General features: G+C 40.7%; 1 protein-coding gene across 2 annotated transcripts in view; it reads left to right on the top strand.

Moving 5' to 3' along the window:
- The window catches only part of septin15 (septin 15), a 51,671-nt gene that overhangs the window by 18,238 nt on the left and 13,412 nt on the right, over positions 1–20,021 (top strand). For both annotated transcript variants that reach the window (XM_087844141.1, XM_087844140.1), the window contains exons 3-7: positions 4,747–4,853; positions 13,366–13,466; positions 13,572–13,706; positions 18,082–18,199; positions 18,457–18,549. In XM_087844141.1, the coding sequence (XP_087700267.1) occupies positions 4,747–4,853; positions 13,366–13,466; positions 13,572–13,706; positions 18,082–18,199; positions 18,457–18,549 (554 nt within the window). The remainder of the gene's footprint in view (positions 1–4,746; positions 4,854–13,365; positions 13,467–13,571; positions 13,707–18,081; positions 18,200–18,456; positions 18,550–20,021) is intronic.

Below are 20,021 nucleotides of genomic sequence, written 5' to 3'. Positions count from 1 at the left end.
TTGTTTACATATTTGCATTTAGGTGTAAGAGTTAAAGATTCTGGTATCACTGAAAAATAAGCAACCTTTAAATGATGATAGAGGTCGAGATGACAGCAGGGACAGAGAGGAGAAATGGGGCCAACAGGCTGGGCTGGAGAGAGATGGAGAGGAAGAGAAACAGCAGGGAAGAGCTGTGGAGGTCAGCCGTCCATCACTGAAGTTTAGGTCACTAATCTATTTACAGAGAGCTGGCACTGCACTTCAACTTGTCATGTGGAACCAATATTTAATTAAAGCTGCACGAGGAAGGCTAATTGGGACAGACCTGCCTTTAGGGGAGGTTTAGGCTGTGGCAGTAACTAAAACAATCAGAAGAATGGAGCTGTCATTTTTAGCTTAGTCTTTCACCTCTGCTGTGTAGAGCTGACATTTCTGCATGTCATTTGGGAGTGTGATGGCTTTATTTGATGAGTTTCCTACAATAAAATAGAAAAAAGAAGCAAATATTGCAAATTCTCTTTAAATATTCACTCTTGGCTCTAAATATTGTTTCCCTGCAGCTTTGATCCACACACATGGGCGTTGCCCTTAATTTGAATGTGAGTTGAGCCCAGCTGCCTGCAGTGTTTGCGCTCATCGTTAAAGTGTTTGTGAGGCCTGTTTGGTTTTGTCGAGCCAGCCTGATGTTTGCTGAGGACCCACTGAAATGTTAGCACAGAGTCTCAGCAATTTTAGGTGAGCTGTGTGAAGAGTTCCATCTTTATTTGTGACGCACCTCATTGTCACATCTGCCCCTCAGGCTGGACAGACCACAGACGGAGGCTGCCAGGAAGAGAAACTGAAACCTCTGACCTCTGACTTTTTTCTGTCCACAAATGCCAGAGGACACTGCTTTCACACAGGCTGAACAGCCTGATAAAATAGTAGAAAAATTAGTCGGATTGTGTGATATGGAGGGTCAAATATTTGTCTACCTACAACAACTACTGTACGGTGATTCTGCCTCACATTGTCTGTCAGGATGAGTTGAATGGAGTGTCTGATTGTGCAAAACACGTGGCAATACTGCTTTATCAGTATCAACATGTCATTTCAGCTTCATGCATAACAATAACTGTTTAGTTCCTTGTATGAAGTGCATCCATCACACAATAGGCTCTGGATACGCTGTTTGCACCAAAACATTAGTGCCTGACTAACAAAACCAACGGACGCAATAAAGATTCAACTGAACTCAGAGCTGCAGACTGGCAGCACTGAGTTCCCAAAGGACATGCATTCTTTTCCACATAATAACATTTTCTCTGTGGCTGTGGGATGCACACAAAAAAAGGGACATCAATTTTTTTATTGAATTATTAACCGAAAACTATAAACACAGAGAATGATTAAAGCAGTTAGTGCAGTGAGGGGACAGACTCCAGCGCTGTCATCTGAAAGTGCAGCTGGTGATGGCATGCTTGCTAGCTTAAAAAAAAATGTTTCTTCAAATGAGTGAGTTGGGCGTGGTGTAGCAGAGGAAGCTGCAGCAGACAAACTGGATTCCCAACTCACGTCATTGTCAGAATGTCAATCATAGCTGAGCAAATACACACAGGGGCAACCGTGGGGTTAAGAGGGGGTAAAGAATGCAATCCAGCAAAGCATTACACCCTCTCGCGTAGCCTGATGATATGCAATGAACCCATGCAGATTTAACCTCCAGCAGGTGGTTTGTTTAGAGGATGAAAAGAGTCCTACGAGGGAAAAATGATGGAAAACTTTGAGCTGAAACCTTTTATTAGGGTCTGTGTTTTTAAAGCTTCTGACATGTAATGAACACTTGGTTTGTTGTCAATGGTTTGCAAAAAGAAAGTATTTGAATGACACGGGAGCCTGAGACTTTTTACAGCAGACTTTACTTTTAGTGGACGTTACTGGAAAATTGCTTATCAATCAAGAATTACAGGAGCAACATCTGACTCACATTAAAATGGAAATAGTCCAGCTTCCTGCTTTCAGGCTGCACACAGATGCTGTATGTAAGAGCTGAGTGGACTGCCAGCACTATACAAAGTTTTCTCAGCCGCTCCTTTCAATGCAGATTTAAAGTCAGAGGCAGTGATTCAGCACGCTTTGATAATGACGTTGATATTCTGTTTGGTCTGTTTAGAACCAGTATTTAATATATATATATTTGATTTTGTCTTTAAATGGAGTTGAAAATTCAGACCAGTCAGTCTATATAATGACACAGAAACGTGGTATACATTTGGATCAGTTCTCAGTTCTACCCAAAGAATTTTTTTAAAATATGTAAATGGTGTGAAAAATACCTATTTCTATACTAATAACTAGGGCTGCCACGATTAGTCGACTAGTCACGATTACGTCGACTATCAGAATCGTCGACGACTGATTTAATAGTCGACGCGTCGTTTGAAGCTTTGTAAGATCACAAAAGACGCAGGAATAAGTAGTAGGATTTAAGAGTGTAATAACGGACTGAAACAGAAGATGGCAGCACTGCATGTACAAGGATGCCAGCTGCCGTTAAACCCCGAAGAAGAAGAAGCTGTGTCCCAGAATTCATAGCGCAGCCCAGCTCAGTTTCCAACAATGGCGGCAGCTAGTTAGTTTTAATATTACTCTTATTATTCTTTCTGGGTCACAAAATAAACGTTTAACATATTTTCAGGCGAGAATGTAGCTGTGTAAACCTCAAATATCTGCTCAGTTTATCAAGACACCACATATTTTCAAAAGCGCTCCGACGTTTTCAGAGACGTCTGTTACCCACTAGCTCGATAGCTAGCCGGGGGCTAGGCTCACTAGAGCCGTGAGAACACCGGACACCGGCAAATCGTTTTCAAACCCACCGCCGTCTTTCACTACTCAGGTTAAACATATATAAGTCACTTAGATAACTTCAAAATGTTATTGTTTCACTTTTTGTAGTATTTTATTTGTTCCTGAGTAAATCGGTTTGGCTGAGATTAAAGTTATAGTTTTTACACAGCTGAATAAACGTCAAGCAGACAGCTGATTATCAGAAGTGTGAGATGCTGGAGAATATACTCCGGTGTCCTGTTATATTTTAGATAGCAAGGAGTTTATTAAACTTCACCGAAACAATCTGCAAATTTCATTAAAATTCAATAAACTATCATCTTGTCTTTATTTTTAGTTAGCACATACCTTAAACACTTAAAGCTGTAAGCTAATGATAGTTATATAAGAGCAGATGCTGCTGGTGCAATAAGCTGTACGTTTTACGTCCAATGGATGATGATCTGATTAGTCGACTAATCGCAAAAATAATCGGTGACTAGTCGACTATCAAAATAATAGTTTGTGGCAGCCCTACTAATAACATTACATCAGTATTGTTGACCACTCTGTGATTTGTCAAGTAAAAACTGCATAAACATCTGCTTATTAAACATGAGAAAAGGCCTCTTTGTGCAGCCACTAGCAATTTTAAATTCAAGTAAAGAGTTTTTTATAGAGGAAAATGGTAAAATGGATTATGGAATACTTTACTTGGATGCTTGGACGTTGGTGTTTATATGCCCTGCTGGTATGTATATGTGAAAAAGCACACACACACCGGGTAACAGAAAAGTCATAGACATGTTTCCACCTACTTGGAATCACACAAAGACGACAATGCTGGAGCTGAAACATCAGTGAGTTAATTGATTTGGTGATCTCCAGAAAACTTGAGGCATGTTTTTAAAGGACAACTTGAGGAAATACTTTGAGTCACGTGTCTGCTAACTGAAATTTAAGGGTTTCAGATTGTTGGACAACTTAAAAAAGACATTTTATAGATGTTGCAAGATTACAAGTGTCCTCTGACCTCTTTATGAACAAAACATCTGGAAAATGATCTGCAGATGGCTAAATAATAACACGCGGTGACACATTTTTGCCATTCTTTGTAAACTGGATGTGTTATGGTTTTCTCGTAGCACCTTTAAATTCTCCTACCTGATAGATTTGATTCAGAATTTAAATTTTTGCTCAGTAACCTTTTTTTGTCCAGTACTCTAATCTTGGTCTGTTTCTGATGTGTCCTTTTTGGAAACCCCCTCAAGCTACTGTGTACCCAGCCCAGACTGATGTTTGGCCACAGATTACTCCAGTTTTCAAAGCCTGAAATTGTGCCGTGGGAGTCGGTCAGAGGTCTTGCTGGGACAGGCAGCCCTCCTTCCCTCCAACCAAACACTCCTCCAGTGCCTTTTCATGAGACACAAGCCAGATGCTCGGCTATTAATCACAGGCCTGTGTGATGGAGAGGGCGAGCATATGCAATGTGTATGTTTGGACTGACTGTGCTCTTTGTCAAGTAAATGTTTGTGCAGCTTCTGTGCCGTCTGTATGGGAGAAGGGAATGGAAAGTTGGCACTGTGAGGACCGAAATAGAGAGATTTATACTTGAAGGACGCACTGAGCGAGGAGGACAGAGGAAGAGTAGATGAAGGGGGGGTGGGCGAAAGAGAAAGTCAGCAGGAGATGTAGAGGAAGTGTTTTATTCCCTCCATCTGAAAGCTTTTCATGCTGGCAGATGAGTCCCAGACCTTTCCCCTTACAGACAGTGAATCTGCTTTATTATCTGCACTGCATCCATGTCTCTTCAGGCCATCTCAATATTGTGTTCAGTGCATGCACATGCTTTTATACACGCGTTATGTAAAGTCCTTTTTGTCATGTGTTCAGCTGGTTGTACTTAGAAAACAGTAAGATTATATAACGTTGCTTAACTTGTGCTTTTGTCCTCAGGTGAGTCTGGTCTCGGGAAATCGACTCTCATCAACTCCCTGTTCCTGACTGACCTCTACTCTAAGGACTACCCTGGCCCCTCCCACAGGATTAAAAAGACTGTTCAAGTGAGCTTTTTCAGCTTTTTGCCCAGTAAATGAATCCTATGAGGTTTAGGTCACCATTGATGACTGTAACCTTAACTAGAGATGGCACGACGCCACTTTTTTATGACCGATACCGATATCATAAATTTGGATATCTGCCGATACCGATAAGAATCCGATATAGTGTATTTTTAATCAATAAAACAGTTTTTGAAATATCTTGCTGCATTTTGTATAAGTTCATACTCAAGTTTTAAAAAAACAAACACTAAAGCTATTCTGTTATACCTGTATGCAAAAAATACACACACCCAAAATATTTCATAGTTCAGCAAAACCGATCAAGCTAATAAACTTAAACTCTCCATCCTCCCTGTTCTGGTATTTTAAAGAGTACTTAGCAGAAATATTAAACAACCTAACTATTAGGGTTGCCAACTCCCAGCAAAAAAATAAAAACAGGGAACCACCCTCTGCCTCGTGATGCTTTATCGACGTAATCAACCTTAATTTAACGCACGTGTTATTTAAAGAAATGCACAGAAATCAATTATTTTTCTACAATACTTAAATAGATTCAACATCTTTCTTCAACAGAATTGCAGACTGCACTGATGGTACCTTCCCAAAGGAAAAAGTACTATTGCTTACTAGGGTATATTAGACTTAACCGATCATTGATCAGTTTCATGATCGAAGTAGCAGCAGGAGAGAGAGGCAGTCGCTCCATATATCGGTTGTTAAGCTTAACGCTTTACAAACATTCAGAGATGAACTTACACACTTGCTTTACTTCTCTCTGGGATAACTTTCTCGGTGATGAAATGCCGGGTTGGTAGCGAGGCTCCAAATGCTCAACCAGACCGCTAAGAGATCTCGCACGCCACAGCCGCTCTATCACGTGACACATACTGCTCGACGTGCTAAGGTTATGAGCTGAGTTACGCCATGTCACAAGTTTTGTGAGATGCTTTTGTGATATTTAATGGATCGGATTACATTTTTTATTTCTCTCCGATATCCGATCCAGTAATTTAGGTTCATATCAGACTGATACCGATAGGTAATATTGGATCGGTCCATCCTTAACCTTAACCCCTGTTTCCTTTACACTTTACATCACATGTGATTTCTGGGTTTTGAATTTTGTTTTATAACTAAAGCACATTAAAACAGTACTTTTTAACTAAATGTACTTCACTTTCTTTTAAACACAGGGTTAATTCTCACCCTAACCCTATATGGGTCAGACCTCAGTTGCCCTCAGTTCATTTTCAGCTTCAGGTCCAGTGTAGAGATGTTTTGAGTTTTTGTTAATAGTCTCTGTACAACCCCATGTCTTCTTATAGTTGATAGTCATATAAACAAAGGCACTATATGTGCTAAGACTGTGAGATCACCATTCACCTTTTTCCTGCAAGAGTTTGATGATTGATGTCGATTTCTTCTACGTTCTAAATTCCAGCAGCGACAGCAAATACTGGAATGAGGATTAGGAAACCATAAAATGAACAGATGTCTTACAAGAAAGTGTTGTTTCTCCAGCCAGTTTGAAGGGAAATAACCTTGTTAATAATGGAGACATTTTAAGTCCTCCCACAGCTGTTGCTCAAGACATTTTGTCATTTACATTCCAGTGTCAGTGATATCTCCTAATATCTAAAAACAAATTCTTCACGTAGTACTCATTCCCTCGGAAAAATGATGATATCTGGGTGCTAAAAGTAAACATCACTGTGACCACACCATATGTTAGGAGCCCCTGAAAGTAATCTCATTCATTCTGGCCAACAAAAAAGTGTACTTGAGTGTGAGGGGGAAACTGTTTGAATTTGGTAGTTGTTTTGGTCAGCAGATCAGAGACCCTTGTGGAGCTCGTGGTTAGGTCTCAGTGTTTGCAAACTCGACCTCAGTGTGCGAGGCCCACCTGAACTATAAAGTGTTCAACTACAAAGTAAAAGCTGTGCCTTTTTGGATGATGAAATTTCCTCAAGAGTTGTTGAAAAATTCAAATCTCTAATCTGAGCTTAACCCTTTAAAACCGGTCGGAGCGGGCATGCTCCGTTTTGCGCAACTACTTTTAAATCCTTGTAGCACTGCAACCACGTAAGCTAGCGCAATAAATTTTTTTGCATATGAAACCGGAGGAGTTGTACTTACATCTTATGCCATCTGCTTGTCCTCGGTCACAGTTTCCTTCCACATATAACTTTGCAAAATCTGCATAAAAAGCGCTTGCAGCAACAAAAACATAATATTCCAGAAACACGCTTTGCCGATCCGATCAGCTGTTCATAACACTTCCTACATTAGAATAGCCAGCGTGAACTATCGCATGTCCGCCATTACTTGCCCGAAACCGGAAGTGACACCAATTTCGCGGAAATATAGTTTTTTGCCATCAGGGCCTCATGAGCCTATACTGGTGTTTTTAAAAGTTATCTTTGACTTTATGACTTTCTGTGTCGTTTCTGGGATGCTTAGGACTCAAATTGCACTGCTGGAAATAGTTTATTTTGATGCATATGCTGCTTTTTTGCAAATTTGCATTATAATATTTATTTTCGTTTTTCCTGCAGTATATAAAAATTGGTGTATTTCAAAAATAAAACTATGAAGACACTTAAAATAAATTTCCTGTGGTGGGAAACTATTTTGTGCAACTTTTTTGTATTTACAGTTTTGAGGGATAAGCCTCTTAAATTTCTCTAACTAGAAATATATGTTAAAAAAACAAAAACGATTTTCAATTTTTTTTGTAGTTTATTGCACTTTTTTGCAATTTATGTAATTTCTATGCACTTAATGCAGACATATTATTAAAATTTGGGCTATAATGGTTGTATTGATGTATATCAACTTGAAATGCTCCCAAAAATGGCACTACAACATGTAAAAATATAATATAAGCTCTGGCGGACTTGGTTCTATGGTAGGTCTTAAAGGGTTAAACCAAATACACATCCAGACGTATATGCAGACGTTAGACCAGTTATTAAATCCAAGAGTTGACTTTTTGCACCAACATGTTCAAAGTCTTAACTGGTGTCTTCAGTAAAAAAAAAAAAAAAACGACAGATAAGCACAGGCACTGAAAGGGATGACGTTTCATGTTTTCTGACAAATTAATTGAGAACATCTGGTCTGGTCATTCTGAAGGCTTTTCTTGCTCTGACATTATCAGCCAGGTTTGTTAAAATTAACATGTTAGTAGGGATGGAAGGCTAAGAGAGGAGCAGGATTCTGCTGGGGAGGAAGAGAGTATAATGGAAAAGGAGAATGAGAATGCCGGATGGAGGAACTACGAGGCAAACAACAAGGCCACTGGACCTAGTTTTTTCCTTTTATGGTAATGGCAAATTGAAGTGGAGGAGGGAGACTGTGTCTGGAGTAAAAGGGGCAAAGGAGAAGCAGTTTGGGAAAGAGGAAAAAGCAAAAGATGGAGATGTGGGACAGTGTGATGAACTAAGACGGAAAGAGATGAGATGGTGGTGGCAGGAGAAGACGGACAGAAGCAACATGGCGATGAGTGAGGAAAAGGTGGAGCTTTGTAAAACTAAAGAGCGTATAAACCTCGAGGAGGGTGATGGGGTATGTGATGAGAGGAGAGACAAAGAAAAACAGGATCAGGGCTGAATTTCCCCCTTGGGTCTGAGAGGGTCAATAGCAGGGCAGGAATGTTCCCATGAAATGTAACACCCTCCCACCCCACCCTCAACCACTACTTAAAAGCTGAGAATTCATCTCCACACGCCGCTTTGCACTATAATTCGATTCCCACTACCATATTACTGTTGTCTTTTCACATGAACGCAAACAAGCATCGCCCACACATCCATACAGCGCACACAGCAGCCGCGAGATGGATGCGTTCATGAAGTTTGACCTCGACAGCCACGAGATTGAGAGCAGACCTCTCCAGGCTAGTGTTGGGGTTAGGAAGTCCTAAGATTTCCATGTGGGTACGTCATAGGGGGAAATTCCATATACTGGGATTAATGTGAACCTAACATTTACAACTCTAAATGGGTGGCTGGCAGCCGAGTGGGTGAGAGAGGTTAAAATGTTAATTGAGACAAGTTAACCGCTGTTTTCGCTGATTCGTTTTAATCAGTGTAGGTGAACACTGTTGTATCATTCCGATGTACGTTAGCTAGCACCATCTGCAGAAGAAAAAGTCCCCAAGAAATGGCAGTTGGTGTAGTTGTGTGAAGCCTTTGGTGGATGATGAAAGTGAAGACAGACAGGAAGTGCATGGGAAGGAATGAAGCAAAAGGTTGGAAAAGTCAGGATTAAAAGCAAACACAGTTGGATAGCAGATGTTTTACTTTGCCAAAGGCACAGACTCGGCAGCATTTTGGAAACTAGGGACCTGTTAACTCACAGTAAGCTAACAGTAAGCCATATATTCCAAGATGGAGAAGGCTAAGGTATCTTTATATCTGACTTTGACTCTGATAGTCGTCCTGCTCACAGAAGGTTTTGCTCTCCAAAACTCGTAACAAATGAGCACATTATGTCGAATGTTGTCTAAATGCAAGCAGGTACGCAAGTCAAGTCAATAACTTTGTCAAGGCTGTGGATCAGGACGGGTATAGACAGTCTCTGAACCAGAAAATAGATTTTTGTGCATTTACCACTAAACAATAATTATTAAACTGGACTTAAGTTGATGTTGACTTTTAGCCTTTGGCAAATTTTAATGCTTTATAATGCCAAGTTACTCATTCCTTTTTTAGTTCAATGCAGCATGGAGTGCAGCTAGAGATAACCAACCAAATTTATCTGGCAAAACAGAGATGACTGAGTGCCAAAGATGTCCAAATATAATCTCAAGTTAAACTTATGTTGTAAATATTAGATTTTAATAGAGTCCAGCATAAATATGTGTGCAGTCATGACAGGCATTGGCAGCTTAGACATCTTCACCAAAGTCTTCATCGGGCCTGAAATGTCTCTGAACCTAAAATAACAATGTTGTTCCATTCAGACCGAGGTGCATAGAGGTGCCTTATGTTATAGAGAAGGGGTGGGCAATTCCAGGCCCCAAGGGCCGGTGTCCTGCAGGTTTTAGATCCCACCTTGGGTCAACACACCTGAATCACATGATTAGTTTGTTACCAGGCCTCTGGAGAACTTCAGGACATGTTGAGGAGCTTATTTAGCCATTTAAATCAGCTGTTTTGGTTCAAGGACACATCTAAAACCTGCAGGGACACCGGCCCTCGAGGCCTGGAGTTGCCCACCCTTGTTATAGAGGCTACAGAGGAAGTAGTTTTTTGTAGGAAGTCACTGATACGTCACATCGAATTTAGTCAGACGGTGCTGTTCATAAAATATGGCAGGATGATCCATTCACTTTTTACACTTATTAGAAAACAGGCCTGAGATCTGTGAGTCCTTGGGTCAGCTCTCAGTCTCTTGAGTAAATCTCTGCATTTTATGTATGAAGTCAAAGGCAGACTCATAGTAACGTTCCAGTATCAACACTATTTTGGGCTTGCAATGCATCTATAATACATACTATAGTCTGGGAAACTGAACAAACTCTGTGAGATGGTTTGCTATTTCAAATTAAAGTAAGTAAAAATGAATCACAGTATCTACACTAAATCTGTCCTGTATTCTCTACAAACTGACAATCATTCAGTCAAAGCGCTGTGTATTTTCAGCTTCTTTTCTTTAAAGTTTTGCAGACTCTTTTCATTTCCTCATTAGGTTTAAATTACTCCACTGCATCAATTTGAAAGTCCCGTTCATTTTGTGACGTTCGATTGTACTGCACACTTGGCCTAAATTATAAATAACAGGAGCCGCTCAGGCAGCTGTGATTCTGCATCTTTGTGCAGGTCTGTTGTGATCCAGACGACGCACCAAGGCGGTGCTAAATTTACTCTGTTTTGACGAGACTGAAAATATTAAGAACCTTTTGCTTCAAGCTTTCTCTCGCTCTATTGCGCTCATCATACCTCATGTGAGCCCCATGAGCGCAACGTGGGCAAGCGGGCTCTCCTCCAAGCAGCAGTTAGTGTGCATACGTTGGAAAGGAGCCGCTGTGGTCTGAGGCTGAGGGGGAGAGACCGGGTCAGAGTATTTATATTGCAGAACAATCTCCCATGTTTTGTCGCTCGCTCACATTCCCCACAGATCAGATTTCTTTTAAATGATGGTGTTGAGCCTGACGGCATTTTTGAGGTTTTCTCCCAATCTGTTTTTCTTCACGGAAACGGTGGAAATGGCAGATTTGGTTTTGAGAAGGGCTGACATGTCATGCACAAACACTTACAATACAGACACACATTTAACACACATGCCTGGCTGCACAATTAAGGTCAGATGTGTAAAAATGACTGTGGTGCGTGATAAATATATATAGATAGATAGATATAGATAGACATATATATGGTCAGCTGTAAAGCCAGACAGATTATCTGAAGGTTTGTGGAAGCTAAAGAATGTTTGTGTTAGAGTGAGAGGGCTGTAGTTTGACTTAAAGGGGCGATCCTAAAATAACTACATGGTCCTGTGAAACTATGCGACGAAGTGGGGGAACAGCTGGCGAGCTTCAGGAAATGGATGGATCTCTGGGACTGAATGGGAACGTATGTGACTGCAGACTATGATGAACAGTTTGCAGTGATAGCTTCACTTTTTGGCATGTGTAATTAAACATTAAATTAAAATCAGCTGCATTGAGTGAACAGCCAAACTCAGTGTGCATACATGGCTGTTGTGTAAAAAGGCTTTCATACAGTGACATATGCACTCATGGCATGCCAGAGTGGCTGTAAAGATGGGAGAAGAAAAGTCTAAACATGTATTAAACGTGTAATAAATATTATTTATCATTTATTTTATCATAAAATTCACCTTTTGGCTCAGCTTAAAAATACCCCCATGCTCTATTTTTAACCATGTTTAACCACTAAGACAAATGGGAACACTCTGCTGTATTTATTTTACTTTACATTTATTGACAGGACTAAGTCCCATTCAGTGGCAGATCAGCTGACGTAAGTGACACACACAGCCTATTGGCAAATCACACATTGGGTGCTCTGTTTAAGTTTGTTTAGAATGCCAACGTGTGCTGGGCAGTTGCCGAACTCTGTGTCTTTCCACCAAACAAGCTTTAGTCTACAGTGTTTTTTAATGAAACTGTGCACAAACCTTAGAGTTGCAGTTTCATTGAGGAGGTGCTGTTTTCAGTGGAACTGATACCATGCACAGTAAGGAATTTGAGTGTAGTAAAGTTCAGGCACACTTCAAGGACCAGTTTAGCTGTAATCAGCTGAACTCGGTGCCAGCACATAGAAGCTGAAGGCTCAGATGGTACATTTTTACACATTCTTTTGACACAACTCTTTAGAGGTGGGAATCACCATACATCCCACGATACGATATTATCACAATACTTAGCGCACGATACGATATTATTGCAATTTTTAAAAATATTTTGCGATATTCAGATTCTGTACATAAAGGTAAACTTATCAATATTCGTTTTATCTAATATCAAAGTCTCACACTCAGTCTTTCTCTCATTTCAGTTTTATTGTTGACAAACTGAACGGTTTGTATTACAGTCTAGTCCAACTTAACTGAATCAACCATCTGGTACAATTATAGCTATTCTGAACTATGCAGTTTATGAAAACTATGCAGCCCCTTCAGCAACTGAAGAATTTGAAAGTAAATTAAAACAAAATATAATTTTACATTAAATAAAAAAGTTTTAAACTTAATTAAAATAAAACATGTCTTAAATTAAAATAAGTAAACTGTCATGTTTATTGCTGCCATAAAAAAAGTTAAACACATTTGGACAGTGAAGGAATGTCAGGATTCTTGCTCAGAAAAAGGATCAACATGCTCTGAAGTCAGAGCACAAAAACCTTTTTGTAACAAAATATCGATTTCTGCTGTCCCTGTATCCATACATTATTAGCAAACAAAATATCACCATACCACACAGTATCGATTTTTTCCCCCACCCCTACTACTCTTCATGTTCAGCATGCCCACAGTTGTTGCGTGTGTGCAAGCCTCTTTACAACCCATCATCACCCAGGTCCTTTCAAGCTGTATCTCGCTGAACCACCGTCATAATCTGCTGTCACTGATGTCTGTTTTGTTCTGTGCTGGGTTGTGCGGCTGCTCTCATTGCTTCTATGGAAATCGAACTCTTCTTTGGAAGACAGTGGTTTTGACTTAAGTACACACACACACACACACACACACACACACACACACACACACACACACACACACACACACACACAAAATCAGTGCTGAGCAGAAGGAAAAGAATTTCACTCGTATTGTACACGCACTCAACCAGCAGATCGGTTTCGGCTGTGTGGGAGGACCTGCTGTGCAGTGTATATAGTCCAGCATGTGTGGGCAGATACATGCTGTCAAATTATATTCTGAAAGTGTGAAGTTATTGCAGCTAATGGAAACACTTTCTAAATACTGTAAGGTAAGGCTGAGATCCCAAGAGTTCTGAAGGGTGTGAATGTTTGTGTTTCAGGTGGAGCAGAGTAAAGTTTTGATAAAGGAGGGAGGAGTCCAACTAACCCTAACCATCGTGGACACACCAGGGTTTGGCGATGCAGTCGACAACAGCAACTGGTGAGGATTGCCCACGAAGACGCACACAATTTGATTCTGCCAAGCAATCATATGCTCTTTGTTGTACAGTCCACTCTCTCTGACAACATCTTTCCATGTTCCCAGCTGGCAGCCTGTCATTAATTACATTGACAGCAAATGCGAGGACTTCCTGAACGCTGAGTCGAGGGTCAACCGCAGGTCCATGCCGGACAACAGAGTCCACTGCTGTCTATATTTTATAGCGCCATCTGGACACGGGTGGGTGCTGCATAAGATGATATAATAAGATGCAGATGTAATTAAGAGACATGAAATGTTCGAAAGGTGGCAGCGATGCTGTCTGCATATAACTGGAAAGGATGTACTTGAGTCTGTCTCATAAAAGAGGAGGCTGCCAAGCCTGTATTTGTGACCCACATACAAACCAGTTCTGCTCATGCTCAGTAGAGTTTCCTGATCTCCATCACTGAATCACCCAGTCAGAGTGGAGACTCGCAGCAGCTCCCAGGAACAGCGCTTTCAACTCAGACGTGCCATACTGTCTTACGTTAGTGTCCCTGTGTGTGCTCACCTCTCAGGCTTCGACGATGGATCTAAACCTGCAGAGTTGATTGGCATGCAGTAGGGCTGCACGATTAATCGTTAGAAAATCGTGATCTCGATTCATACTTATGTGCGATCTCATTTCCAAATGACAATGATTTTTTAAAAAAAAGGAAAAAAAAGACGACGATTGTACCGCATTTTGATCCGGGACGTAATCTGCATGAAAACAAGCGCTCACTCTTCCTGCTCAACAAATGACAAGGGCGGAGCCTTATACCATGTGATACAGAAGCTGTGCCGTGTGATGCTAAAATTAGCAGGGAAAAAACAACGGAGAGCACGTCAGGGATGACGAGAAAGTGACAGGAGAAAATCCGTCCCGGTCAACCACCCAAACATCAATAACGGGAACCTTATACAGCGCTTCCCTATACCCGTCGAACTCCCGCAGGCACAAAGAAATTACGGAGGCTATTACTTATCACCTGACCAAAGATATGGCTCCATCAACACTGTGCACAACGAGGGATTTAGGAAAATAATCAACACCCTAGACAAACGCTTTTTCTATTGTTGCTCTACCTGCTCTATACACGCAGTGTCGAGCAACGGTGGAGACGGAATTTCAAGCAGTGCAACATTTTGCGGCAACGACAAAACGTGAGACATTTGTTGTTTTTATGTTTATTTATTGTTTTCATGTTCAGTCTCAACTGTTACGAAGTTGATGTGCAGTTAATAAGCGCAATAAATATTTATACTGGAAAAGAAAATCGTGAGAGAATCGTGATCTCAATTCTAAGCAAAAAAATCGCGATCCTCATTTTGTGCAAAATCGTGCAGCCCTAGCACGCAGTGTGTTTAAAATAACACTAATTTGTTAAATATTTCAGCAGCCCAAAGCATAAAATGTGTGAAACATGTTGCTGTCTGTGAATGTCAAAACACAATCTGACATTTTCTGATCATTTTAGCTCAGCTTTAAGTGCCTCCATGATGCACCTTAACTGCATTGAGGCAGTGACAAAGACAGGGAACCTGTCTACGAAAATAAACAGTCTTCAATCGATCATCCAGCAAAGTCGGGCTCACTTGTCAGATCAGCTGCAATTTGTGCCATCCTACATCAGCTGAAGGCTCAGCGGATTCCCTTCTAGACATCAGATGGGCAAGTCTCACATGGGTTTTATGTTGAGGCTGCTTTACCAGCTGTTTTAGTTGTTCTACATCAGCAAGCCATTTAGAGCCCAACTTCACCTCAGGACCACATTTCACGTGGTTTCTGTTTAAATCGGTGTCATATTATTATCATTAATGCCAGCTCTATTCTGTGCTGGGGCCTTCCTGCTACTGTATCCTTTGGTTTTACAGTTATACAGAAGGAAGGATACGGAGGCCCCACAACACATGTTCCAGATATAATTTACTCCAGACAGAAATGACAATCTTTCTTGAACTATGAGAAAAGCACACAAGCAGTTGAAAAGTTCATTAAATGTTAAATAAGCCGGTCTTTTCTCTCCCCTTAAAGTGTAGTCTGTTCAGGTATTCTGTTCCTGCTGCCTCCAACATAGAAAACGGTGGATGCTTTATGCTTTTCTCCTAACCATCGAGAAACAAGCATTGGTTGAGCAAACGACAAGTCATCCTGCAACTGTAGATGCACATTTTGGTTTTCTTTGTTAAACAACTGCTGCAGTTTGTTTATCATCGATAACAGATCAGATTTTAACATGTGAATTTTACAACTCATCATGAATGGTTCTGCCACACCACAGCTTCTTGTGTTCTTTGAGCATTGTTCTAAGTTTAAAGTCAGAGACAAGTCAGTAAATTGTCCACTTCACTGAGAAGATGCATCACTTAATTACGCTTTTACTGTCACCCCAGAGGAATCTGCCTACATTTCCAAGCAGACTCTTTACCACTTTTAAATGATCTGTAACAAGCTCCAGAAGGCCCGTTTCCACACTGCTGCCTCCAAAAGTCACTCACATGTGGCTGTAAAATGTGAAAGCCTATAAATCCTGCTTTAGAAGTAAACTGCATACTCATTTCCAGACCTGTCCTCTCTGTGATGTTTTAGTTCCTCGGAGTAACTACAAGAGTTCTGACAGTGAGTCCAGCTCATGCTGGTTTGATAAATCGGTGTCAGTGTGTGGGAGATTTCGGATTTTGACTTCACAGAAATGCCCTTCGAGTCTCCCGCTCTAACCAGACACTCTGACTCCAGTGTTATCTGGGGCTGCCTTCACTCCAGCTCTCCTCTGGTGCAGCAGCATTATATCCAAAGCTGTCCTCACTCGCTGAGCCGCCCAGCAGCTGTTTTGCCGGCCTCTTTCATGGGACAACTAATTCAACTCAACACGCAGCAAAAAGCATTTGCAGATATATATAAAGTGCTTTCATGTAGACAGTGGTAATCCATTGAGCTGGCAGAATAATAACTGTATTATAGTTTTGAATGCAATGCTAAACTTATTGTGTGCGATTCTATTTTACGTTGAATCGTTTTCCCCAGAAAGGTTAAACTGCATAATGAGCCTTTAACCTGCACATTATACAGGGGGCTCCATTAATTTACTATCAGTCCACTGGAATACTGATGTAGTGGGCTGACAGCTAACATTGTAAACAAACTGAGAGAGAAAAGGAAAAATTAATGATTACTGAGTTCACGACAGACCCTCAATGTTTGTGATGTGATTAGGAATTTCACATGAGGTATTTCCCAGCTATATTTTGGAAAGGGGGCCTCAGAAGGATCAAGGTTATGGACTCTGTAACACGAGGAGTGGATTCTAATGGTCACCTTGAATGCATTTCTACTTTGGTAGCCTGGAAGCATTTGGCTTCTCTATTTTAATCTGACTTCTATTGTATGTCATGTACATTGTACAAGAACTAGTACAACAGTGTTTATATTGTATACCTAAATGTAAAATGACAACAAAGTAGACTCTGAAGCCATCGCAGTGTTTGTTTTGTTGTCCTCATGAGAGGATTGTGTTGGACTCTGTTGTTCCGGTCAGTTGTTGGCAGTACTGAGTAGTGGACTTGCTTTCTAAGTAAGTGTTTTCTGGTGTTGCTCACTGAGGAAGAGTAGAGGCTGCAGCAGAGAGGACAAGTGCACATCCTTTAGGATTTTGGCTGAAAATTTGGCCAACATCTCTAACACAAGTCACTGCACCGGCAACTGAGTGTCGAGGACGGTCGCCATATTGAATTTACATTCAGAAAATGGCAAAAACAAGTATTTAATACATGAAAATCTTCCACTCCAACAGCTGATAATACAAATGTGGTTTGTTCTGTTAGGACTGACTGTGTGCCCGCACAGCTTGGCATTCAGAGGTGAAGACCCCGTGGCTCCTTGACAGTCACTTGCTGTGGGCTACGTGTATTGTACAGTTTTGTGTGGCCCTCTGCTGGTGACCCACTGAACTGCTCTGAACTAAAGAGGCACACTGTGGTATTTTCTTTAGATTCAGTCTTGTGAGTTGATTCCTCATTCATGTGGTGAGTCACACAGCCAAATACAGCTGCTGACCCACTTAAAATAATGTAATGATATTCAACCACAGCTTCATGAGGTTGAGCCCCAATGAACTGTATATAATTTAGAGTTTCATGGCTGCTGTATTTTAGCATTTTTTCCATCCTCTAGTCTTAGTCCAGGGATAGGGAACGTTAGTCCTCGAGAGGCAGTGTCCTGCAGGTTTTAGATCTCACCCTGGGTCACCACACCTGAATCAAATGATTAGTTCATTACCAGGCCTCTGGAGAACTTCAAGACATGTTGAGGAGCTAATTTAGCCATTTAAATGAGCTGTGTTGGATCAAGGACACATCTAACACCTGCAGGACACCGGCTCTCGAGGCCTGGAGTTCCTTACCACTGTCTTAGTCTGTAGATATTCAGCCTCTGAGAATAAAGAGAAATCCAGCATGCAAAGGGACGAAGCAAATATTTCTCTAACTCAAAGTCTTCAAGGGAAAATGGTTTATTCACTCAGCACATGATGAGCATCCTCGACCAGTAGCTGTCTGTCCTCCTCATGCTTTTCCTTCTCTGTCTCCTCTTCAGCCTAAAACCTCTTGATATAGAATTTATGAAAAGGCTCCACGATAAAGTCAATGTCATACCTCTCATCGCAAAGGCTGACACACTGACGCCTGAGGAGTGCCATCTTTTTAAAAAACAGGTATTTCTGCACATTTGTGTCACATTACAGGTGCTAACTAAGGCATACTGAGAAACAGAGCTGTTGCATATGTGCCATCATCTTTACTTTCTACAAGTAGCACATATAGTGGCATGCACACATTTGGGCCTCCTTCCATTTAGTAATGTTAAACTAAGAAACGTTGTGTATCGTACACCCAATACAAGTGAAGCTAATGTGATATCTTAGCTCTGTATATGCAGATCTGTTGGTAACTGATCACTTTCTCTCTTCAGATTATGAAAGAGATTCAAGAGCACAAGATTAAAATATACGAGTTTCCAGATGTAGACGAGGATGAGGACAACAAGCTGGTCCGGAAGATCAAGGTAATGAAGGATGCAGTTCTTTTCAAGCTTGACTCAGGGTTTTCTGTTTGATTTCCGCAGGGACAACCAAAGATCGGTGTGTCCTTTGTTCAAGGTCCACATATAGCTGCTGCTATCTCACTTATAAGGCTGATTGTATAACTGATCATCAGATTTAAAGACAGACTGATGAACTTTGGTGACTGTCATGCACATAACTCCTTGACGCAGTCACTGTTGTCATGCATATATGAATATACTGAAAAGGTAAATAAGAATGAGATTTCTGGTACCAGATGCTTTCTGGTTTCTATTTGTCGTCCAAAAACTGTTGTGTTTGAGCAAACTTTTGTTTCTAAGCGTCAAATGGTCCATGTGGAAAGCAAATCGACAAAAGAGTTTGCTACAATGCAATTTTGACACCAACAGTTTGTCTGGAAACAGTTTAGCTTTATATTTGCATTATAAACATTTGCCAGCAAGTCTGGAAACACTGACCATTGTCTCCAGACAAATTCAGACAAATCAGCAGATGATAGCTAGCCGGTTCCTGCATTGGCTTTTAGATTTTCATTACAGTTTTGAGATACGTTTGCTGACTTTTGGCAAAACGTGTCAACAGAAAATGCATATTAATTATGTAAATGTTAGAAAATAGGTCCTTATGGTTTTGCTGATCATTTCTCCACTTTTCACTGATGACTTTGACAAAATGAGATGATATAATGATCACAGTGAAAAAGAATGAAAACTTGGACAGAAGTATGAATGTGATGAAGGTGACCACTAAAGCTTCAGTGAGTGTTGATGCTTGCTGTTTGGCGGGAAACGCACCTGACTCGTTACAACAGTTAGATGTGAAGTCACACCAGCTTTAAAGCTAAATTTCACTTATATTCCTTTATGGTAGGGCTGGGCGATATGGCCTAAAATCCATATCGCGATATAATTTGAAGCACGTGCGGTAACGATATATATCGCAATATATTCTTCTCTTCTGTATAACGTATTTTCCACACTATAAGGCACACTTAAAATCCTTTAATTTTCTCAAAAATCGAGAATGTGCCTTATGTATGAATTCTGGTTGTGCTTACTGACCTAAAACCGATTTTGGCGTGCAGAAATCTGTTAAAAAATGTTTTGATGGATTGTCACAGCATTACGGCTGCCGTAGTGAGGAACTTTGCGGAGTAATCTGGGTCCAAAACTCCGTCTGCTTCAGGTCCCAAAGTCAAACGAACACTAAGAGTTAAAAACGGTCTAAATTCTTTCATCTTTAATGAAATCATCAGCGTTGCTGCTTTAGCAGGTGTAACAATTAAGTTTAACATCCAGGCATCCATGAAAACAGAAGTTATTCAATTTAACGGAGTTAGAAGTTAACAGGAAGTTAGCTCGCTAGTTTCCACCTAAACATGACATACCATGTTCTGAGAGTTTTGAAACTAATTCAAACGTACAGTAAAACTAACGTACCACTTCCAACATAA

This window comes from Neolamprologus brichardi, chromosome 7 (assembly GCF_056152115.1).
Source record: "Neolamprologus brichardi isolate AB-2024 chromosome 7, ASM5615211v1, whole genome shotgun sequence".
Lineage (NCBI taxonomy): Eukaryota > Metazoa > Chordata > Actinopteri > Cichliformes > Cichlidae > Neolamprologus > Neolamprologus brichardi.
The sequence above is the reverse complement of the archived record's forward strand: the minus strand, read 5'-3'. Positions and strand labels throughout refer to the sequence as shown.